The sequence below is a fragment of the Scyliorhinus canicula genome, chromosome 2 (assembly GCF_902713615.1).
Source record: "Scyliorhinus canicula chromosome 2, sScyCan1.1, whole genome shotgun sequence".
Lineage (NCBI taxonomy): Eukaryota > Metazoa > Chordata > Chondrichthyes > Carcharhiniformes > Scyliorhinidae > Scyliorhinus > Scyliorhinus canicula.
In genome coordinates, this window is record NC_052147.1 from 234,628,478 (window position 1) to 234,653,269 (window position 24,792).

Sequence of the window (24,792 nt, forward strand, 5' to 3'; positions counted from 1 at the left end):
ATCATGTTAACACTATTAAATCTTCTGACTCAATTGGTAGCATTCTCCCTTTGAGGTTGAACCGTCTGGGTTGAAGCCCACTGCAGGACTGAGACTCCAATTCAACATTGAAGGAGTGCTTCGTGATCAGAAGTGTTGTGTTTCAGATGAGATATTAAACTAAAATCTTGGAGCTTGATCAGTTGAAGTGTCCTTTGTTGGAGGAACTGTTTGTATGTTGCTGTGGTACAAATGACCACAGAAGATCGATCTCCTGACACAATTCAAAGATGAACCCTTTGTGTCTTGGCTATAACTACATTCTCAGCTTACTTGTTGCTGTTTCTGCTGTGCTGAAATTGATTGCCTTGTTTGCCTTAAGAACAAAAGTTACTATTTGATGTACCTGATGATGCAAAAACATGATCTCTTTGGTTATAATTAAGGAACAATGACTATAAGTGGACAGAGATAACAATACACTATAGGTGGACAGAGATAAATGGGCAAATTTGTAGGCAAATTGCAGGGAGAGCCAAAGGTATTCAGAACAATAGCAATGGACTTCAATTATCCTAATATAGATTTGGAAAATGACATTGTAAAGGGCAAAGAAGTGAAGGGATTCCTGAAATAGGAACAAAAATAACTAGGGAAACACAGCAGGTCAGGCAGCATATATGGAGAGAAGGGGAGTTAATGTTTCAGTTTGATGAACTTTCATCAGAATTGAACAAGGAAATCCTGAAAAGCGTACATGAGTACCCTTTTAATCAGCATGTTTCCAGGCTAATAAGGAACCAGTGTTGGATCAAGATTTCAGCAAGAAACAGGGCAAGTGAAGCATATTTCTTTGGGAGAGCATTTGGAACCAGGGTTCACAATATCATTAGTTTAGAATAGCTCTGCGAAAAGGCTAAGAAAAATCAAATATGAAAATGCTGTCTGGAGTTTGCACTTTCTCCCCATGTCTGCGTGGGTTTCCTTCGGGTGCTCTGGCTTCCTCCCACAGCAGGTTAGGTGGATTGGCCATACTAAATTGCCCCTTAGTGTCCAAAAAGGTTAGGTAGGGTTACTGGTTTACGGGGATAGGATGGAGGTGTGGGCTTAAGCTTAAGTACCTCTTTCTAAAGGCGGTGCAGGCTCAATGGGCCGAATGGCCGCTTCCTGCACTGTAGGGATTCTATTCTATAACACCAGGATGGCTAATTTCAGTGATTTGAAAGGAGAATCTGGCACAGACAGATTGAAAACAAAGACTGACAGGCACAACAATAAATCAGCAATGGGAGACTGTCAAAGATTAGAAGATTCTCATAAAACCCAAAGATTCCCACAAGGAGAAAGGGTCAGCCAATGCTAGAGATTCCTGAATGACTGACGATACAGACATTAAAATGAAACAGGAAATGGAAGATTATAATAAATGTTAGACTCTTAATTCAGTAGAGTGAAGCTGAACAGCAAATGTATAGGGGAGAACTGAAACAGGAAATTGACCAGACAAAGAGTGTCAGAAAATAGATTAGTGGATTACATAAAAGCAAAGACATTGGATAGGATACAAGTAGGTGAAGGGTTCTTGACGGTTGGCAACACTGAAAGTGGAAATGTCACTGACAGGATGGGATGCACTCAAGGGTGCTGGGAACAATTGCAGAGGTTCTAGCCACAGTCCTGTAATCACCATTGGACATGGGATGGTACCAGAGGATTGGAGGATAGCTTAAATTAACTGGTGCATGAAAAAATATGGGTCAATAGATGAAAGCCAGCCTACTAGAAATAGTAGATGCACTGGTGGTCACCTTCCAGAATTCTATAGACTGTGGAACAGTTCCTGCAGATTGGAAGTTGGCGAATGTAATCCGAAACAAAGAGTAGGAATTAACAGGTCTTTTTCAAACTGTGAGGCAGTGATGAGTGGGGTACCGCAGGGATCAGTGCTAGGACCCCAGCTATTTACAATATATATTGATGATTTAGATGATTGTATTCGCTGGAGTTCAGAAGAATGAGGGGGGGATCTCATTGAAACCTATAAAATTATAAGAGGACTGGGCAGGGTTGATGCAGCAAGGATGCTCCCAATGATGGGTGTGTTCAGAACCGGGGGACTCACAGTCTGCGGATATGGTGTAGACCATTTAGGACAGAGATGAAGAGATATTTCTTCACCCAAAGACTGGTGAGTCTGTTGAATTTGTTACCAAAGGAAGTAGATGAGTCCAAAACACTATATGGGTTCAAGAAGCAGTTAGATATCGCATTTAGGGCAAATGAATCAAAGGATATGGGGGAAAGTGGGATTAGACTACGGAGTTCGATGATCAACCATGATCATAATGAATGGCAGAGCAGGTTGAAGGGCTGAATGGCCTCCTCATGTCCCATGTTTTTCTTTTCTGTTGTGAAGGCTTGCATTCAATGTTTAGGTGGACCACAGTGGAGATCAAGTATTTTGCACAGGAATGGACCATAAATGTGATCAGTATGCGCTTCTTTCCTCCTTTGTCAGATCTGTTTGCAACATTTGAATGTGAACTTGAGATATGGGAATGTGAAATATCAGCTATAAAAGCACAACTTTGGTAATGACATCAGAACGTCATACTCAATCATTCAGCCAACAATGAAATGAAAATTTGATAATGAAGAGATGCAGTATAAGCCAGCCACTGTATACACAATGGCACATAACCACATCACCAAGAAGGGGTGCCACTTCTAATTAAATGAGGAACCGCCACGTCACCGTACCATGTGCAAGTAATATCCAACTCAAAAAGCAGAAAATTTAGTTCAACTGTGAAGATTTTCAGGTACTAAAAGTAATATTACAAACTTACCTTTGCCCAAGAGGGATATCCTTTATAGCTAAGGAAGTGGGAAAATTCACTATGTTTGCAACTGGATAAGCATGCACAGGAATAAGTAGAGTATCATCTTCCTGCAAAAATTACAATTATTTCTGTTTACAATTACAGTACAGTATACTTTGGCATGGCAATTAAAATATAACACGAGGAAACCAAGTCCCCCAATAATTTGCATCCAAACAAATCTCAAAATAGACTTCTAACATGTGAAAATAAGTAGCTACAATTAGAGTGCCTGTCATAGTTTAAGCTAGAGGAATGCTAACATTCCATCACTTGTTTTGCAACTGAAAAAACCGCAAGTCGTAAGTTGTGGGCGTTAGGAGCTAGTTTAGCACAATGGGCTAAACAGTTGGTTTGTAATGCAGAACAAGGCCAGCAGCACGGGTTCAATTCCCGTACCGGCCTCCCAGAACAGGCACTGGAATGTGGCGATTCGGGGCTTTTCACAGTAACTTCATTGAAGCCTACTTGTGACAATAAGCGATTATTATTAATCAGGAACTTACGCTTTGTTTGTTTCTGATTCAACTTGCCACAAAGAAGGAAAATTAATCAGTAATAGAGTTTGAGATAACTGCGCTTTAGTTACAATTCTGAGAATGGTGCCTCATATCCACATCTAGATACAAGGGTCTCCACTAGTAATATTCTGTGCAAAGACAATGGAACCCTGAACGTTTCCGTTATCACACATGCATTGCATTGTCACTCTGTTAACATTGACAATTAAGTTAATACATTACTAAGCAGTCCAATGGTGCATCTTAAATATCTCTTAAACTTGACTTTCTACTATATTGCACATGATGTGAAACCCAAGTGCATAAGACTGCCTCCTAAAAGTGTTCAAACTCCTTTTGTATGATATAGTCAGAAAAATCACTTGATTCTTAACCATATCATGGCCTTTGCATCCATGTGCTTCTAAGCTGAAACAAAACTGGTAGTGTCACTGACCTATAATAGATGGCTTTTTGTGGGCAGCACAGAATGAAAAAAGTTGCAAGAGGTCAGCAAGACCACAGGCGGGATTCTCCAACCCCCCTCCAGGCTGGGGAATCGCCGGGGGGGGGGGGTCCTCACGGCGATTCTCCGTCCCGCGATGGGCCGAGTGGCTGCCTGTTTTCGGCCGGTCCCACCAGCGTGACATACACCAGGTCCTTACCAGTGGGACCTGGCTCTGTGGGCGGCCTGCGGAGTCCTCGGTGGGGGGGGGGGGGGTGATCTGGCCCTGCGGGGTACCCCAACGGTGACCTGGCCCCTGATTGGGGCCCACCGATCGTACCCATCATACAGGCGGGCCTGTGCCGTGGAGGCACTCTTTCCCTCCACGCCGGCTGCTGTAACGGTCCGCCATGGCCGCGCGGAGAAGAAACCCCCTGCGCATGCGCTGGGATCATGCCAGCACATGCTGGCACTCCCGCGCATGCGCCAACTCCGCTGGCCGGCGGAGGCCCTTTGGCGCTCGTTGGCACAGCGCCAACCCCGCGCCAGCCTAGCCCCTGAAGGTACAGAGGATTCCGCACCTTCTGGGCAGCCCAGCACCGGAGTGGTTCACGCTGCTCCTCGGTGCCGGTACGGCCCACCCTGCCGGTTAGGGGAGAATCCCGGCCCAGATGTGAGTCTAAAGATAGAGCAGATAGGTAAGAATAAAAAGACCACATCGCCATAGAAAGGTTTTCAGTTCTTAAAATTCTCCTTTTTGTTTAAAATCTGTTATTTGTTGCCCACTGCCCAATTTTACCAAGCATCATCTAAATAATCAAGGCATATCTATTCTCAATTTATTTTCATTGGACAAAGATAGACAAGTTAATACATGGGCATTATTGTATTGAGTTCTCGTACAGTTCTCAAACATAACTCCAGTAAAAGTGAAAGAAGATTAGACCAACATTACCTTCAGGAATGGGGTCCAAAACAAAACTCATCTTGTACAATAGATACCAGTGGAAAATAATTTAAAGTCTCACCTTGCAATGAATGCGAATGCTGTCATAGTAATATCGCCATTCATCTGGACAGAAATCAACTGTAACATTAAATGACATTCCAGGGACCAAGTGACCCTGTGAGGTAAATTACAAGACATGTAAATATCCTAAAGATATAAAATATGTTGGTATTACAGCACAATAGAAAAGAGTTTTATTGTTCAATACAATTTTTTAAAAAATATTTAATTTATAAAATGAAATTCAGAAGGTATTATATTTTACAATACACAGTTATTCCATTATTCCATTATTCCACAATTCCATTATTATGGCCAGACTTGAATAAAGTCTTCCTCTCTAACATCTGGTTTGTAATGCAGAACAAGGACAGCAGCGCGGGTTCAATTCCTGTAACAGCTTATCCGAACAGGCGCCGGAATGTGGCGATTAGGGCTTTTCACAGTAACTTCATACTTGTGACAATAAAGGATTATTATTATTATTATCTGTGTCTACTTTTCTGTTTCCTATGATAAGATTGCAGATTCCCTCCCCATGACTCCTATTTGGCTTCCTTTTCTAAAACACATCCCACGTGAACCACTATGTTGCGACATCGCACCCATCACCAAATCCAACCTCAGTCTATTCATTCTTTCCTCAAACTCCTCCCTCATATCCAAAATTCAATCTAGCTCCATGCCGTGCAGTTTTCTTCAAGGATTTCCACAACTATTCATCTATGATCTCTTTCCTCATCAAATTCTTCCAATATAAAATTCATTTCACTTGTGTTCTTTTTCAATCTTTGCCATATTTTCAATGATTCTGCAACTGAATTGACTCTTCCTCATTGGTCAATTTCCTTGTCTTTTTTGCTTTTGTCAAGTTCATTCTCTACATTTACTTCCCTGCATTTCCCCACCTTTCTGTAGAATGTACCCCTGCTCCTAACCTCCACAACCACACTCTGTTCCTGTCCCCAATTCTCACATGATACCAGGCTCCAAAGATGTGCAGGTTAGGTGGTTTGGCCATGCTAAATTATCCTTTGTGTCCAAAAAGATTAGGTGGAGTTACTGGGTTCTGGGGATGGGGTGGAGGTGTGGACTTGTGCAGGGTGCTCTTTCCAAGGGCAAACCCGATGGGCCAAATGACCTCCTTCTGCACTGTAAATTCTATGATAATTCTATGATTCCAACTACTTCCCCCACAAAAAGTTGCCCTCAACTCAGAATAATATTAACACTTCTGTTGATCTCCATAACAATTTCCTACCTTTCTCATATATAATGCCCTTGCCTTAATCCAATTCCAGATAGTTCTGAATCCCCACTACTCCCAGCTGCCATTTCTGGTGCCTTGATACCATTAGCTGCAGGCAGCAGCAGAACTGGCAAATAAGAGAATGTTCTCTTCTATTGGCTTGATGAATTGAAGAATGACATTTGTTCCATTTCATTATTTTATTCATGGATAGATAGGTTATTTCATTGCAGGTAACACACAAAGTTGCTCCTGCAGATGAATTATTAACATAAGAAATGCATAATCGGACTATGTATCTCAAAGAGACCATACAGGAGTTCAATGGAAGGAAGAAAATTAATCTTTCCTCCAATACTTCCCTGTATTACACACAGAAAAGATACAATCCAATAAAAGTAAAAACGAAAAGGAATACTTACCTCTTTGGTATAGTTGATTTGGAAGTACTTTGTCTGCGGTGGTAGAATATGAACATTTGTCATTTTTGATGAAATGTTGATCAGTTTCTGGAAAGAAACAATTATTTAAGAAGGTTTACATTTAAGATTTTTATAATAACTTTCAATGCGCAGCACAATATCCATTTTATTATTTATTAAGTTTGTGATTTCCGGTGGCGGCCAAGGTGAGTGGTCGCACACAGGGCAGCTCCTGCTTGAAGGAGTAAAATAAAGGAGTAATTAGAACAGAAAACTCTAGCTGAAGGTTTGAGAAGTTCCCCGCAGAGCCACACAGGTCTCTGAGGCAGAAGCCAAGAGCTAGGGAGCTGCCATTGGCAGTGATCGTAAGACTCCACAGGTTTGTGGAGAAAAAAGAAGATCCTGCAGTGGGCCAGGGAGAAGTGGAACTGCGAATGGGAGGGGTCTAGGTCCAAACATACCAGGACCTTGCAGCTGAATTGGCAAAACGGTGTGCGGGTTTCAATAAGGCCAAGGCAGTGCAATATCGACAGCATATCAGGTTTGGGATGCTCTACCCAGCGAAACTATGGGTCACTTATGAGTGCCGGGAATATTAGTGCGAGACCCCAGAAGCAGCTAATGACTTTATCAAAGAACACAAACTGGGGGAGAACTGAACTGAACAATTTTGGGAGACGGAGGTGCTGCCACTTTAGCACAATGGAAGATACGGGTAGAATGTGGGTTGGGAGGGGGGGGGAGCTTTTTTTCTTTTCCTCCTAGTTGGAGGGTATTTGTTTTTTCTGTTGGGTCGACAATGGGTAGCAGGGGTGAAAATTTTGTAAGGGGATAGACGTCTCCCCCTCCTGCTACCTGCAGCTGTGTTTTTTCTTTTTCTTTGTCTTTGGGGGAGATGATCTATGGTCTGAGATGTGTTTTTATTTGGGTGGGGGAGGGGGAAGGTCCGCAGGGAGCCATCTGCATATAACAAAGAGGTGAGGGTGGGGGGGTCAGTAGGAGGAGTCTTTAGGAAGGGGTTGTCATGCTGACAGGTAATGGTGGTGATCAGAAGTGAGGTGGGGGAGATGGCCGTGAGAGACGGCTGAGGGGAGAAGGGAGGGTGGGGGATGGGATGTGTGACATGGCAGGGTTGACAAAGAAGCGTGGTCAGGGGCGGAGAAACGACCATCTTGGATGGGCCCAGTACAGGGTAAATCAGAGTGGGTAGAGCCAAAAGGGGAGTATGGTGGATGATAAAGGGGAATGGAGGCGTAAGCCCCTGGTAAGGCTGAGAACACGGAACGTGCGAGGGCTCAATGGACGGGTGAAAAGACCTTGGGATTTTGCGCACCTCAGGAGTCTAAAGGCAGAGGTGGTCTTTCTGCAGGAGATGCACCTCCTCATAAAGGACTCGGTCAGGTTGAGAAAGGGATGGGTGGGTCAGGTATTCTACTCAGAGTGGCTATCCTGATGAGCAAGAATATGGGGTTTATGAGTGCAAAGGAAGCGAAGGATCCAGGTGGGAAATATGTGATGGTGCACAGGGTATTGGAGGGTTTGCCAGTGGTGTTGGTGGATGTATATGCACTGATTTGGGATGCTGTAGGGTTTATGACGAGCCTGCTGGCAGCGATCGTGGTCTTGGCCACGTACCAGTTGGTCTTGGGAGGAGATTTTAAATGTGTTCTAGAATCAAGGGTAGATAGGTAGAACCCCGGTCAATGGGAAGGATGTGAATGGCAAAGGAGCTGGGAGGGTTCAAGGAAATGATGGGTGTGTGGACCCGTGGCTCTTTAAGAATCCAAGGGGAAGGGAGTACTTCTTTTTCTCACATGTTTACAGGGTGTACTCCAGAATCAACTTTTTTGTGATGAGCCGAGAGGTGTCAGTAGGGATAGAGGGAACAGAGTACGCGGGGATAGTAATTTTGGACCATATTCCCACTGGCTGGAGATTCGGTTTAGATCGGGATGGGAGCAGAGGCCAGGGTGGAGGCTCAATTCGGGGCTGTTGGCAGATAGTGGGTTTTGTCATGAGGTGCGGTCAGTGATTAAATACTATGTAGAGTTGAAACAGAACGGGGAGGTGTTGGCGGCCACATTTTGGGAAGCACTGAAGGCGGTGGTCCGAGGGGAGATTATCTAGTTCAAGTCACATGAGGATAGGGAAAAGAGGGAGGAGTATTAGCGCTTAATGAGCAAGATAGTGGAAGTAGATAGGGACTTTAAGAGCATCCACCACAGAGGGACTGGCGAGAAGGAAAACGTTGCAGGGGCAATTTGATAGGTTGATGCCAGGAAGGACAGTGGGGCAGCTGCGTAGGGGAAGGGGAGTCAGTACAAGTATGGGAAGAAGGGGAGTCGAATATTAGCACATCAACTACAGAGGCAGGCCGCGTCCAAGGAAATATTGAGGATACGGACAGAGACTGCGTAGGCGGGGAGCCAGGGAGAATGAATTAGATGTTTAGGGAATACTATAAGGAGCTGTACAAGGTGGACCGGGGGGGGGGGGGGGGGGGGGGGGGGGGGGTGAAGAAAGGGACATGGGGTGTTTTTTAGATGGGTGGAGTTCCCACAGTTGGAGGAAGAGAAGAGACAGGCACTAGAGGAGCCTTTGGAGCTGGGGGAGGTATTGGACAGTATAAAGGGTATGAAGTCATGGAACCAGGGCCTGATGGCTACCCGGCGAAATTTCATAAGGAGTTTGCGACGGAACTGGCACTGCATCTGTTGGGGGCGTTTATTGAGACGTTGGAGAAGGGGGGAGTTGCTGGAGATGAAGATGCAGGCAACAATCACATTGATGCCATAGAAGGGAAAGGACCTGTAGGAATGTGGGTTGTACAAGCCCATATCCCTGTTAAATACAGATGTGAAAGTGCTGGCTAAGTTGGTGGCAGGACGGATGGAAGGTTGTGTCTGGGGGGTGGTTGCAGAGGACCGGACAGATTTCATAAAGGGCAGGCTGCTCTCTAATAATATGATGTGGAGATGCCGACGTTGGACTGGGGTGAGCGCAGTAAGAAGTCTTACAACACCAGGTTAAAGTCCAACAGGTTTGTTTCGAATCACTAGCTTTCAGAGCACTGCTTCTTCCTCAGGTGAATGAAGAGGTGGGTTCCAGAAACATACATATATATATATAAGACAAAGTCAAAGATGCAGGATACTTTGAATGCGAGTCTTTGCAGGTAATTAAGTCTACAGGTCCAGATGGAGCAACTGGAGAGAGGGATAATCACAGGTTAAAGAGGTGTGAATTGTCTCAAGCCAGAACAGTTGGTAGGATTTCGCAAGCCCAGGCCAGATGGTGGGGGATGAATGTAATGCAACATAAATCCAAGGTCCCGGTTGAGGCCGTACTCATGTCTGCGGAACTTGGCTATAAGTTTCTGCTTGGCGATTCTGCCGGTACCTACTCCTGGTTTCTAGAGAGTGGCTACACAAAGTGACAACTGTGTAAGTTTCTTCCGGTGTTCACATGTATCAGCCCTATTGATTGGCCTTGTTTGATTGTTACTCCTCGCCGACAAACCTGGTCTGGCTTCCCTCTCACTACATCTACCAGTCACAGGCCACTTCCCAACTAATATTTACCATTGTGGGAGTGCAAGCGGACGTTGAACAGCTTGACCACGGGGCCTCAGGTCGCATGCTGCCGATCGATGGCGGGGAACGAGCCGAGCAGCGCGCAAAGGATGAGCACAAGAGGAGGCCACCATTGTTAGCATCATGTGTCCACATGGACACCGGTCAGCCCCTGTCTCCACACCCCCGCCGATGACCAGCACACCAGCCCAGACTCCTGCTGCCCGCGCCCTCAAAGGCCGCAACCAGTCAGGGACTGCCCGTGGCCAGTATTCTAAAAAGCCCGTTACGTCTGTTAGGGACCTCTTCCTGCCAATCGGAATGCCACAAACGATCGCTCCACGATCCTCCCTAGATCCGTCCACGACCCACTCGCAGGCCCGACTCCGAGTTTGAAAACCCTGGGTTATATGATTGATATTTCCTTTATTTTACAAGAACAGAGTTTTTATTTAAAGTTGATCAACTAGGACAGCATGCAACGCAATGGTTAGTACTGGGACTGCGGCGCTGAGGACCCGAGTTCGAATCCCGGCCCTGGGTCACTGTCCGTGTGGAGTTTGCACATTCTCCCAATGTCTGCGTGGGTTTCACCCTCACAACTCAAAGGTGTGCAGGTTGGATTAGCCATGCTAAATTGCCCCTTAATTGGAAAAAATATATAATAATTGGGTACTCAAAATTTAAGGAAAAAAAATTGATTATCTGTGACAACACATAATAAATCTATTTGGTTAGGCCTCATTTCTCACCATAGGGACATTTATGGGCCTGAGTAGAAGAGGAGTTCTTACCCTCTTCCAGCTTTTTTGCTTTGAAATCTTTTTTCTCCGTCTATGGACTTGTTCCCTGTCCCAATACTCGCCCTCTCTTTCCACCTTGTTTAAACACTGACTTATCCCTTATGTTATTATGTTAGTTTATGTTTTCTTTCCCACTCTACAGTTTTCATTTTTTGTATCTTTGTTGTGCGATTGATTTTAGTTTTAAGGAAACATTGTCACTTATTCAGGGAACATGTTACTGGATTACGATTAAGAAGTTTTTTTGAAATAAGTTTAGAGTACCCAATTATTTTTTCTCCAATTAAGGGGTAATTTAGCGTGGCCAATCCACCTAAACTGCACATTTTTGGGTCGTGGGGGTGAAACTCACGCAGACACGGGGAGAATGTGAAAACTCCACATGGACTTCGACCCAGGGCCGGGGTTTGAACCTGGATCCTCAGTGCTATAGGCAGCAGTGCTAACCACTGGGCCGCGTGCCGCCCCAAGGAGGTTTTTTAAACAAAGATTGTGACCGGAGAGAAAATTTAAAATGAGGAGAAATGTTTTTGAAGAAATCAATTGGCTAAAGCAATTAAAAAGAGATGAAAAAAATGATGATTGCTTAATATTTTGAAGCAGAAAACATGCTCAAAATTTCAAAGGCACAGCTTGAATAACATATTCAGTTAACGCATGAAGAAATACTGTAACGGTAAACATATTCTTCTTTGAACCAGCTGTCACCTGTGTTTAAATGAAAACATTTCTGGTGGCGCAGTGATTAGCACTGCTGCCTCACGGCACCGAGGACCCGGGTTCGACCCCAGCTCCGGGTCACTGTCCGTGTGGAATTTGCCCATCCTCCCCGTGTCTGCGTGGGTCTCACCACCACAACCCAAAGGTGTGCAGGATAGGTGATTTGACCACACTAAATTGCCCCTTAATTGAAAAATAAAAATGAACAAATTTCTTCTTTTGTAATCTGCTTCCAGTACATTTATTTCTGCAACCATAATTGGTGTTAGGTGTATAATATTCTACATAAGGTCCTTCACTTTTTTGGACCAGGCCCTAATATTTTGGCTGAAGATCTAGGCTGCATGCTGCAGTATAGCCCAACACTTAGTTGTTTGCTTATTCATGCTTTTCCAATTGGTTTGGAGAAATATGAAACTGACTCACTAGATTTGATCAAATTATTGTCACTGAGGTCTCTGATGGCCTGGATGTACAGGAAGGAAACAACCCAGGTCTCCACATTAAAGATATTTGGAAGAAAAGCCTCCAAACATCAATGATATATGTTCGTTGATTGTGTAAATACAGAATCAATGTATTCCTATTGAATGGGCTGTATGATCAATACGTTTAGCCACATGACTTATTGTCACCAATAATTAGGGTCTTTAAGAATTCCAGCATCCATTCTTTAAAGGCACAAATATGTGTAAAACTATAAAAATATATTGTACAGTTGTACATTACTTCTACATATTGATAAAGAAGTGAAAAGGGTAGTGTTCATTCGAAATGTCATTGGAAAATGTCTCATTTTTATTTTCAGCTTACCAGAATCTGTTGGTGATGATTTCCAATATCATAACCTCCAAAATGCAACATAGCAGGGAGAGCCTGAATCACATTGTTTCTCTGTAATGTGGCAAAAATCTCTGTAATGAAATAGAAAAATATGAAATAACAGTTCACAGAAGAGTAAATCTCAACTTACTTCCAGAAATAGGCAAGGTCACACCCAAAAGTATTTGCAAGTTCTAACCCTTGCAATGGTACTCAGGATATATACATGCCTCCTATCCAGTGCTGGATTTTTGTGGGATCCAGCTGACCACAGAGGCCTTTAAAATAGTGGGTGGCATCCAGATGTTGAAGCACTGTCCCCATCTTCAGCAGACACCATTTCTGATGGCAGGGGAGGGGTGTGAATCACAGAGGCAGGAAACATGAGCTCAGAACGACCATTTAACAAAATGCTCAGTTGAAAGACACCCCATTTTGCCTGTTTCAGGCCTTAACCTACAATGTGGGAATCACATATTAATGGATGAGAAATAAACACTGCCGAAGGGCGGATAAGTCACAATCTGGTTGTTTAATTCTCCAACCCCTTAAACATGAAAAAACAAGCTGCAGCTGTCAGTTCAGGTCAAATAGACACACGTGTTACTGGATTGCATTGAGAAGAGAGGCGTAAAATAAGAAGTATGAAAGTAAAACGATAAAAGTCTTTGTTTCAGATGGTTGTTTCTAGCACCTTTCCCCTCTTCAAACTTTACTTTCAGTTTGAGGTTTTCACTATAGATTCATTCAGGTCTATGGAATCTCAGAAATACAGCATCTTTTCTGGAGAGAGCAGGTCCTTCCTTTTAGCATCCAGGATTCAAACTCCGCTTTCCATAGATCTCTGAAAATAATCCCACTCAGGCAGGATCCAATCACTGCCGGTTAGCGGACAGAATACAGCCTTTTGACCAATTCAATAGCCATTAGCCAACCAATCGAACCGAGTCCCACCTAATCTTGTATCACACTGATGGCTCAGGGCCAGCAACATATATTCCATGGCCTTGTTGCCATCCCTTTATGTGAGGTAAGGAGGTGAACAGGACAGATTTCTGATGAATCTCACCAAGATTGCTGTCAATTGCTGCCTGCCCTCTATAATCCTATAGCCTACCTCTCTTGCATCAAGAGCAACTTGACAGTTGCCTCCTTACTTTCCAGTGCACTTTCATGTTAGCTCACAGTTACTTTTGAACAAGGTCTGTTTGGCCATCCACACTTCTCATTATTTCACCATGCAGGAAAAAGCTTTTGCTTTCTATTCCTCAGAACACGGTGGAAAGCCTCACGTTTCTGACCCTCATACTCCATCTGCCAATGTCTTGGCCACTCACTTAGCCTGTCTAACTCCCCTTGAGGCCTCTATGCATCCTTCTCATATCTCACATCAGAACACCAGCAGGTTATGCAATTACTTGACTGCAATGCTGCACAAACAGCATTCTAAAAGGGATCAATACTGCGTGAACTAAACCTGCAGGTTTGCCTGATGCGTACCCAGGATGCAAATTCATAAATAATGGCTAAGGCTGAAATACACTCATGTCATAATACTCAAGATGAAACTACTGATGATGTGAGGCATCAAATGGTGTATCGGTGGAATTATTGGAATATGATTGATAACAAAGTTCAATATCCTAATTTGCCGCGACCATGGCAGCAAACCTGAACAGTGCAATTAAACATATATTTACAAGGGCCAAAAGAATAAACATTGACTGTACACCCTCTGTGCCTCCAAAACCACTTTATCTTTATTTTCCGATTGCTACATCTAAGTGCAGCTCTGACTTACACAGCTGAGGAGGGAGGCAGCCTGCTAAATACTGTGCCTTGTTGCTTGTGAGGACTTTGGCATGTGCCCACTGGTGACCCTAAACCTAGAGCATCCTGCTAAGGGTCTCCAGCTCAGGTTATCGTGCACTCTCCTCAGCCTGACTTACTGGAGGCAATTGAAGAGAAGGGGCACCCATGTGTGTTCTGCTTGGCCTGATTCTCCAGGGCGTCTGTCACACTTTTCATGGAGGTACTGAAGTGCTTGTACACCCAGACCCATAACAGCAGACAGAATGTGGATAGACTCCTCCAAACTTCAGTCCAGTCTATGCATAGCTTCTTACATATTTCCTGATGCTCCCCTACCTGTCTCTGCATCGCTATCAGGTCTCATATGGCCAGGTCTAGAGACCCATTACTTACAAGGGGCTGGGCAAGGGCATGATCGCCATCAATCCTCTGAGTGTCAGAGACCTCAGCTATCACTGACTCTGTGAGCTTTGGAAACATATCTGTGAGGTTTTCACCAGATTGTAATCCTGAGCCTATTCTAGAACATGCATCCACAAAGGTGAATGTCTCTGCACTGGTGGAGGGTGCAGGTGAATGCCATGATGGTGAATCCTCGGAGGGTTCTGAGGCATCATCCACGGAGGTATAGTTGGGGTTAATTCTGTGGCTGATGCCTGTCGTGGGCCCCCTGTCTTGTTTGCTTATACCTGGAATGGAAAAAGGAAAGATTTGAATGTGTGCCTCAGAAGCCTGCTTATTGAAGCAATGTCTCACTCATTCGGCGCATCTGACAGCTGCATACTAGAGGCATCCCCACAAGCTCGCCTTCTGCACCTCTCTGGCTAACATCACAGCCTCCTTCTCGAGGAGGTTTCTGATACCATGCAAGCCCACTCTCTACTGTTGTGCATGTTCTCACCCCAAGAAAGACAGTAGGATTGACTGCTATCCCAATGGGTTTAATGGGAATTTTAGAAGCAGACATGCCTACGCCAGCTCCTGATCCCGCCCCAGTAAAAGATCAACAAGCAACAGATAGAACAGAAGAGAATTAAGTGGCTGGCACACATTTGGTGCATATGTCCCAGTTCCTGTCCGACATTTCTTTGTACTCGCACACTTACACTGCTTGATGTCCTTGGGATGGTCCCCTTTCGGTGATTAGATGATGCCACTTACCTTGGTAGCGCACAGTAGATCATTCATCCTTTTCCTGTGCTGCTGGACAGTTCTCCTGTCGGCCACATGGGCACTAACATCTGTGAAAGACCGCATGGGGGAGCCCCCTGCTGCCAAACAACAGTTCCCACTTTTTCTGGATGGCCTGGAGGGGTTTCTCCAGGGAGGTTTCACTGAATCGTGGTGCCATACGTTCTCTGCTCTGGGTCAAACTGCTGAGACATACTGCCTGAATTATGGAGAGTCCGGAGCTTGCAGTGAGCGAATGGCTGTCTGGTGCCCTTTAAATATGGTGCTCGGACTTTCTACTCCAAGACATAATGGTGGGAGGAGAGACTTCCTGTCTGTCCCCAAATGCAGGAATTGGCGAGCTCCTTGCCGATGCATATGCAATGAGCTGAACAGCATAAGATTGCACATGGATCTTTCTCCTCCCCTTCTGTGCCCGCCACCAACAGGCTCAAGAACGGAAGATTCTGACTCATATCAAAATTGATGCGGCTGTGTCAGAAAATAAGCTAGTGGCAAAAATCTTCACTGCACTTGACATGTCTGTATATAGTTTACTTCTCTTCATTCAAAGCCACTTAATCCAAATGAATTAATAATTCAAAGTTTTAAAAGTAATTCCCCATGTCCTGGAAAGTGCTCATTAACTATTAACTTATTCGACAATAATACTAAATGTTTTTAGTATTAAAAAAAATCAGAATGACTAGGAGCTGAGCATATATGCAAAAGTCTTTCTTACAGATTGTGCATTTTATTGATTAAAACCCAAATTCTTTGCTGCAAGTTAAACAGAGAAAAATATACCTGGGGGAGTTATATTAAAATTTATTTCTGGATCTGCTATTTATCAAGGTTGGGACTCTATTTAACTTTTATTTACATGAGTTGCTTCTATTATTTGCCATGATGGTCTTACTTGTTTCCAGTAAATGATTTGGCACATTTCCACGCTTGGGTTCCTCCACCAGTCTGTCTTTAAGAACTGTCTGCCTGTTGAAGCTACGGCCATGCTCGGTTAACTGCGAAGAAGCACGTTTCTCCACCTCCATAATGATACTTTATTCAAATAACCTGCATTGATCCACAGAAGGGAAACATGCAAAAGGAAATAGTTACTCTTCAGGACTTACAGCAACACAGTCTAAATTATAAAAATACATTTTAGCTAACATGATGCATTGTAACTTTTTTTTAAACTCTGAAACAAACAGGAAATATGTAATGCGATTTTCAGAATATATTGAGTAAGATTGATTGCCATGTGTACTGCAGGCTGCCTATATCTGAAGGTGAAAGGGAACAGCACATATTTTATGATCAGCAGTGAAGTGATGGCACTCACCAATGCCCTTAAAGAAAACTTCCCACAAAGATCCAGTGAACTCTGCGGCATAGGTTTCACCTTTTACAATGTCAGTTTCATCCTGATACCAACTCTAGCAAAACAACAGGGAGCAGCTAACAAATGTTATCATTAAACTAAAAGCAAAATACTGCAGATGCTGGAAATCTGAAATAAAAACAGAAAATGCTGGAAAAACTCAGCAGGTTAGGCAGCATCTGTGGAGAAAGTAAAGAGAGTTAATGTTTTGGATCCGTATGACTCTTCAAATGAATCAACATTTTAAAAATAATTTTACCATATAATGTGGTGGTATGATTTGCATAGCTGTCTGCCATTGGTGCAGAACACTGGCTTACCATTGGCCCTGGTTGGTCATTTGCCTCTCGACCGATTGGTTGAGACCAGTCATGTGATGATTCTCCGATTGGTCGAGAGGCTGAGTTAACCCCACCTCTAGAGCGAGGTATAAATACCCAGAACGCCCGGCGGTCGTCCATTTACTGTAGTCGACCGCAGGGCTAACTTCTAGCTTATTAAAGCCTACCTTTTGTACAGCAACTCGTCTCGCGTTCGATTGATGGTTCATCATATACAACATAACAATTAAAGCAAGTACATTGGATTAAAGTAGAAATTGCCATATTATCATAGAATCATAGAATATACAGTGCAGAAAGAGGCCATTCGGCCCATTGATTCTGCACCGGCCCTTGGAAAAAACATCCTACCTAACCCTACGCCTCCACCCTATCCCTGTAACCCCACCTAACCTTTTTGGACACTAACGGCAATTTTTCATGGTCAATCCACCTAACCTGCACATCTTTGGGCTGTGGGAGGAACCGTAGCACCCGGAGGAAACCCACGCAGACACGGGGAGACCGTGCAGCCTCCACGCAGACAGTGACCCAAGCCAGGAATCGAACCTGGGACCCTGGAGCTGTGAAGGAACTATGCTAACCATTGTGCTACCATGCTGCCCTCTTAGATATTTTAAATACCTAAGATTTCTTTTATCATGGAGGGAGGGAAATTCAACATTTCCCACATAAATAATTACTTTCAAAGTCAGGGATGTTGTTCAGCAGTAGTTACAACTGAGTGAACATCAAAAACCCTATAATACCTCATTCATCAAGTGTAGCTTTTTCAAGAGTTTCTACAATGAAAATAATAATTTAGTAAGTGGAAATTTGCATCAATCAATGGTTTCTATTTGATTCCTAGCTTTTTATAAATTCATTTTTATGGGTTATGGGCTGCACTGGTTGGGACAGAATTTGTTGCCCATCCCTAATTGCCCTTGGGAAGGTGGTGGTGAGCTGCCTTCTAGAATCGCAACAGGCCATGGGGTGGAGATACACCCACTGTGCTCTTAGGGAAGGCGTTTGACCCAGCAACAGTGAAAAAATGGCAATATATTTCCAAGTTGGGATTGTGAGTGACTTGGAGGGAAACTTCCAGGTGGTGATGTTCCCAGGTATCTGCTGCCCTTGTCCGTCTAGATGGTGTGGTCATGGATTTGGAAGGTGCTGCCGAAGGAGCCTTGGTGAGTTCCTGCAGTGCATCTTGTAAATGGTACACCCTGCTGCTATTGTGTGTCAGTTATGGAGGGAGTGAATGTCTGTGGAAGAGGTAGCAATCAACAGGCTGCTTTGTCCTGGATGGTGTCGAACTTCTTGAGTGTTGTTGGAGCTGTGGTGTCGTGGGAATTATTCCACCATACTTCTGACTTGTGCCTTGTTGGTGACGGACAGTTTTGTCAATTGACAGTTAGTTACTCACCGCAAGATTCCTCGCCTCTGACCTGCTCTTGTAGCCACCGTATTTATTTGGCTCGTCCAGTTCAGGATGTTGATAGTAGAAGATTCAGTGATGGTAATGCCATTGAATGTCAAGTGGCGATGGTTTGGTTCTCTCTTATTGGAGATGTTGTGTGGCGCGAATCTTACTTGCCACTTGTCAGTCCAAGCCTGGGTACTGTCCAGGTTTTGCTGCATTTGCATGTGGACTGCTTCAGCGCCTGAGGAGTCACGAATGGTGCTGAACATTGCGCAATCATCACCAAATACCCACACATCTGACCTTCTGTTAGAAGAAAGATTATCGATGAAGCACGACATTACTCGGAGGAACTACTGCAGTGATGTCCTGGGACTGAGATGACTGGCCTCCAACAACCATGTTCCTTTGTGCTAGATATGATGCCAACCAGTGGAGCATTTCCCCCTATTCCCATTGGCTCCAGTTTTGTTAGGGCTCCTTGATGCCATACTCAAACAAATGCTTCCTTCATGTCAAGGGCAGTCACTCTGATCTTACCTCTGGAGATCAGCTCGTTTGTCCATATTTGAACCAAGGTTGTAGGGAGGTGGGGAGCTGAGTTACACTGGCGGAACCCAAACTGAGCATCAGTGAGCAGGTTATTAGACCACAAGACCATAAGACATAAGAGCAGAATTAGGCCACTTGGCCCATCAAGTCTGCTCCGCCATTCAATCATGGCTGATATTTTCTCATCCACATTCTCCTGCCTTCTCACCATAACCCCTGATCTCCTTATTAATCAAGAACCTATCTATCTCTGTCTTAAAGACACTCAGTGATTTGGCCTCCATAGCCTTCTGCGGCAAAGAGTTCCACAGATTCACCACCCTCGGCTGAAGAAATTCCTCCTCATCTCTGTTTTAAAGGATGAAAATGAAATGAAAATCGATTATTGTCATAAGTAAGCTTCAAATGAAGTTACTGTGAAATGCCCCTCGTCGCCACGTTCCGGCGCCTGTTCAGGGAGGCTGGTACGGGAATTGAACCGCACTGCTGGCCTGCCTTGGTCTACTTTAAAAGCCAGCTAGTTAGCCCTGTGCTAAACCCGCACCTCGTCCCTTTAGTCTGAGATAGTGTCCGTTCTAGTTTTCCTACAAGTGGAAACATCCTCTCCACGTCCACTCTATCCAGGCCTCACAGTATCCTGTAAGTTTCAATAAGATCCCCCCTCATCCTTCTAAACTCCAACGAGTACAGACCCAGAGTCCTCAACCGTTCCTCATACGACAAGTTCTTGCTCAGTAAGTGCTGTTTGATAGCACTGCTGATGACCCCTTCCATCACATTACTGATGACTGGTAGGACGGTAATTAGCCGGGTTAGATTTGTCCTGCTTTTTGTGTACAGGACATACTTAGGCAATTTTCAACTGCATAACCTGTGGAGAAGTGGGTATCGCTGACTGGCAGATGATCATTATCTGGTAGTTGTGTGGTGCGTATGTTACTTGCCACTTATCAATCAAAGCCTGGGTATTGTCCAGGTTTTTCTGCATTTGCACGTGGACTGTTCAATGTGTGCAGATACAAGAGGTTGCTGTCAATTTTACACAGTAACAAATGAAGAGGACATGTGGTAGAATACATAACTCCTCCATGCTATTTTGATTAAATGTATTACAATTACACAACTCTTCCTTGAGGCTTTTCGCTGTTTGGTTGATGCTCTGTAACTACCAAGGGGAAAATAAATAAACATTTGTATTAAGAAGCTTCTCTGTCACTGAAGATAATTCAGGCCAATCTGCATCTGACAATCTTCTATTAAAACTCTGGTCATATTGTGATACCTGTGACAAATTTCATCACAGCTCCTGAGACACTCAACAACATTTTAAAGCTATTAACAACATTCCAAACAAAACAACCCACAAAATTATAAACAATAATCCTCAATTTGCTCTGAAGAGGGCGAGATACATGAAAACACCACCCCCTGGAGGTTCCCCTCTAAGTCACTCACCATCCTGACTTGGAAATATATCCCAGTTCTTTCATTGTGGCTGGGTCAAAATCATGGAATTCCCTCCCTGAGAGCATATGGAGGGCGGTATTCTCCGCTCCCGGGAGTAAGTGCCCGTCGCGTTTCACGATGGCGCGAATAGGACCCGGGCACGACCTATTCTGGCCCCCACAGGGGCCAGCACAGCACTGGAGTGGTTCATGCCACTCCAGCCTCCTAACGTGGCGCCAAATGTGCGCCACGCCAACCCACGCATGCGCAGTTGGGGCAGCTCAATCTTGCGTATGCGCAGTTGGGCCGTGCCATCCTGCGCATGCGTGGGGAACTTCCTACGTGCACCGGCCCCTCACCAACATGGCGCCGGTGTTCTGGGGCTGGCCGCCGAAGGAGGTAGGCCCGGGGGTGAGGGAGGGGGAGAAAGAAGCCGGCCCCCCAATCAGTGGGCCCCAATTGCGGGCCAGACCCCATCGGAGGCCCCTCCCGGTGAAGGAGCTCCCCTCCCACAGGCCATCCCCCCAGCGTTCCCGCTGGCAGCAACCAGGGGTGGACGGCGCCGACAGGAACCTGTCGTGTCGGAGCGGCCGCTCGGCCCAGAGAATTGCTGCTCGCCGTTTGCAGCAATTCTCAGAGCGGCCCGGCGTGAATCGCGCGGCGCTGGTTTCGGGGGAGGGGGTGGTAGAATCGCGTGCGGGGTCAGGGTGGCGAGGCGTGACTTGTGCGGCGCCCAATCGATTCTCCCCCCCCCGGCATGGGGGGGGGGGGGGGGGGGGGGGGGGGGGGGGGGTGACAATCCCGCCCGGAGTGTATCTACACCACATTGTCTAAAGCAGTTCAAGAAGGCAGCTCACCAGCACCTTCTCAAAGGCATCGACAACAAATGCAGGCCGAGCCAGCAAAGCCTGTAAAAATGAAAAATTTCAAGATTTGAGCAGGGCAGCATGTTAGCATAGTGGTTAGCACAGTTACTTCACAGCCCAGGTTCGATTTCCGGCTTGGGTCACTGTCTGTGCGGAGTCTGCATGTTATCCCCGTGTCTGCGTGGGTTTCCTCCGTGTGCTCCAGTTTCTTCACAAGTCCAAAGATGTGCAGGTTAGGTGGATTGTCCATGATAAATTGCCTTTAGTGTCTAAAAAAGGTGAGGTGGGGTTACTGGGTTACAGGGATAGGGTGGAGGCATAGGCTTAAGTAGGGTGCTCTTACCAAGAGCCGGTGCAGACTCGATGGGCCGATTGACCTCCTTCTGCACCGTAAATTCTATGGTTCTATGTATCATCCCTGTATTGTGTGGTATCTATAGCTGGTTACTCAATTTGGATATTGCTTGGGGAATAGGGGAAGTCTTGAAGAGTTCAGCTATTGTAGGTATATTGTGCAACAAGGGGTATTTTCTATATAAACGGTTTATGTTTAGTAATTCATATATCTTAACTGTGTGTGAGTAAAGTTGACCTGTTTGTGTGTATTTATCTTTATTACTTTAATATGTAGTCTTTAATAATTGTTACTCGACGACTAGGCTATTTATTCTCACTGGGGTTTCACTTGTCTCACACCAAAGAAAATAAAACTGGGCACTCTCACGAACCAGTATTCCAAGATGGGATAACCTCGCAAATAACATCAGCATGCTGTGTGACAGACGGTGATGGAGGAGTGTTAAATATGGTAAGCCACGTGGTTATGGATTGTGATGTTATACAACTCTGCTGCTGAGGTCTCACAGCATCTCACAGCATGTCCTGTTCTAAGCTTCTAGATCTGCTCAAAATTTATCCCATTTAACAGAGTGGTAGTGCCTCTCAACACAAAGGGAGGTGAGAAGGTGGGATTTGGTCTCCATAATGGCTGTGCAGTAATCTCTCCTACCAATGGACATGCACAGATACATCTGCAATTGCCCGATTGGTGTGAGCGAGGTGAAGTAGGTACCATTCAACAAGAGTTTTCTTGCCATGTGTGACCTGAAACCACGAGATATAATGATGTCAAAGTTAAGGACTCCCATGTCCATAAGCATTGACTTTATTCTGCAGTTCCGCCACTTCAGATTCTACAAATGGCACAGGACATTGTGACAGTGATAAAGAATTTTGTGATGCTCACCGCAGGATAGTAGGAATCCAATGTGAAATTTTGGGCATCCTTTTTATTGATGGACAGGATAGAGCTTAGATGAATGGAATAATACTGGGGATCAGAAACATTGCAGGCAACAGCTAATGATTCAAGGCACTGGAATTGTTTTCACTAGAATCAGAAAAGGTCAAAGGGAGATAAACATTTTGTAAATTAAGGAATATTATGATGGTGAATAAGAACAGACTAGTTCATCAGATAATCTTCCAAGAAAGAATTGAATAGAAATTTCTTACCACAGAGAGTTGTTCAGATAATATAATGCTTTACCACAATTTGAAGTAGAAACACTGCATCTTTTGAGAGAAGTCTGGATAATATTTGAAGCAGAGGAAGATAGAGAACTCTGGGGAGAGAGAAGAGCAATGGGATTAGATCCAGGACTGCTTTCACAATGGTTGCTAAATTACCAGCCTGTTCTCTGACATCCAATAATCTAGAATCCTTATTAGTGTCTCAAGAGGCTTACATTAACACTGCAATGAAGTTATTATGACAATCCCATAGTCGCCACACTCCGGCGCCTGTTCGGGTACACTTGAAGGAGAATTCAGAGTGTCCAATTCACCTAACAAGCATGTCTTTTCAGGACTTGTGGGAGGAAACTGGAACACTCAGAGGAAACCTACGCAGACACAGGGAGAATGTGCACACTCCGCACAGTGACCCAAGCCGGGAATCGAATCCAGGTCCCTGATGCTGTGAAGCAACAGTACTAATCCCTGTGCTACCGTGCTGCCCGACAGGTGCTGTTCACCCTTTATTGGGCCCAATCACTACATTCTCCGTTAATAGGTTCTTAATGAGCTCTTCATCAACTTAACTGGCTTAATTATAGGACGGCTGGGCAGTGCTGCCCTCCCCCAACCTGGTGAAAATGGCTCATGTAGCGAATGGCCTGGGGAAATCTGCACAATAGCTAACACAAGTTTTTATACTTACGGATTTTGCAAAAGGTCTTTCCCAGAGGTTTATTCACGTATTTTAGTTTACTTAATTTATTAATTTTTAATTCATCCCTATTAATTAAATTGAAAATAAAATATTGAAAAAAAAAGATATCAAGGACACTTATCTGAATTTTGAAGTCAATGAAGTATTGCGTTGTTCTACTACCATTCTTAAAATTGACTGTTAAACATTAAAAGGTCTCAGGTTTAAAAAAACTGTTCTCGAGCTATATTGACTTGATTTTCAAAGTACTTAAAGGTAGTTTAGTTAATAAATAGTTTGCTTCCTGCAACCATCTGTTAAATATTTGTTACAGTTATAAATCCTGAGCTGTTCCCTGTTTTTTTTTTAAAAGGTATAGTTTCCACAAAGCCACAAGTGAAGAAAAACAATATTCTACAATTTTGTGTTCTAATATTTAAGTTAGTATTAAGTTAATGTATAGCATGACATCATGGAAAATTATTTGAGACATTCATTTGTTTTCTGAAATTCTACCTACTTAAATCCAGTTATTTAGAACTCATTAGAATGCATTTTAAAGTGTGCAATTTTATTGTAGTCAGTATTAAATATATATTTATATACTAAATACCATAATCTACCTGAGAAGGCCGATAGTTAACATATATTCAGATCCAGGCCACTGTAGAAATTGTTTTTTCTGTAAACATTTTTTTTTTTTTTTTAAATTTAGATTACCCAATTATTTTTTTTTTTATATATTAAGGGGCAATTTAGCGTGGCCAATCCACCTACTCTGCACATTTTTGGGTTGTGGGGGCGAAACCCACGCAGACACGGGGAGAATGTGCAAACTCCACACGGACAGTGACCCAGAGCCGGGATCGAACCTGGGACCTCAGCGCCGTGAGGCGGTTATGCTAACCACTAGGCCACCGTGCTGCCCTTTTCTGTAAACATAATGTAAATGTCTTGTCTCGTCTCGCTCCCACTCTTTAGCAATAGATTTGTGTGAGAAATACCCTTATTGATGTCAATGAGTTCTGACATAGGAAATCATTTGCACCATCTATTGATTAACCATCAGACTGATATAGTATTACATTCTGGATAATCTGGTTCTCAGCTTCCTCTGTGATGCAAGTTGACTAATTGCCCAGACCTAATCAATTGACAGAATAAGCATATGCCGGACACATTTATTGAATGTACCAGATTG

The 24,792-nt window shown here is 44.2% G+C and overlaps 1 protein-coding gene across 3 annotated transcripts in view; it reads right to left on the reverse strand.

Moving 5' to 3' along the window:
* The window catches only part of cfap221 (cilia and flagella associated protein 221), a 263,176-nt gene that overhangs the window by 198,889 nt on the left and 39,495 nt on the right, over positions 1–24,792 (reverse strand). For all 3 annotated transcript variants that reach the window (XM_038789818.1, XM_038789819.1, XM_038789820.1), the window contains exons 2-7: positions 22,895–23,004; positions 16,305–16,459; positions 12,395–12,495; positions 6,487–6,573; positions 4,835–4,930; positions 2,829–2,929 (exon numbers count right to left, since the gene is read on the reverse strand). In XM_038789818.1, the coding sequence (XP_038645746.1) occupies positions 2,829–2,929; positions 4,835–4,930; positions 6,487–6,573; positions 12,395–12,495; positions 16,305–16,437 (518 nt within the window). In that variant the 5' untranslated portion in view covers positions 16,438–16,459; positions 22,895–23,004. The remainder of the gene's footprint in view (positions 1–2,828; positions 2,930–4,834; positions 4,931–6,486; positions 6,574–12,394; positions 12,496–16,304; positions 16,460–22,894; positions 23,005–24,792) is intronic.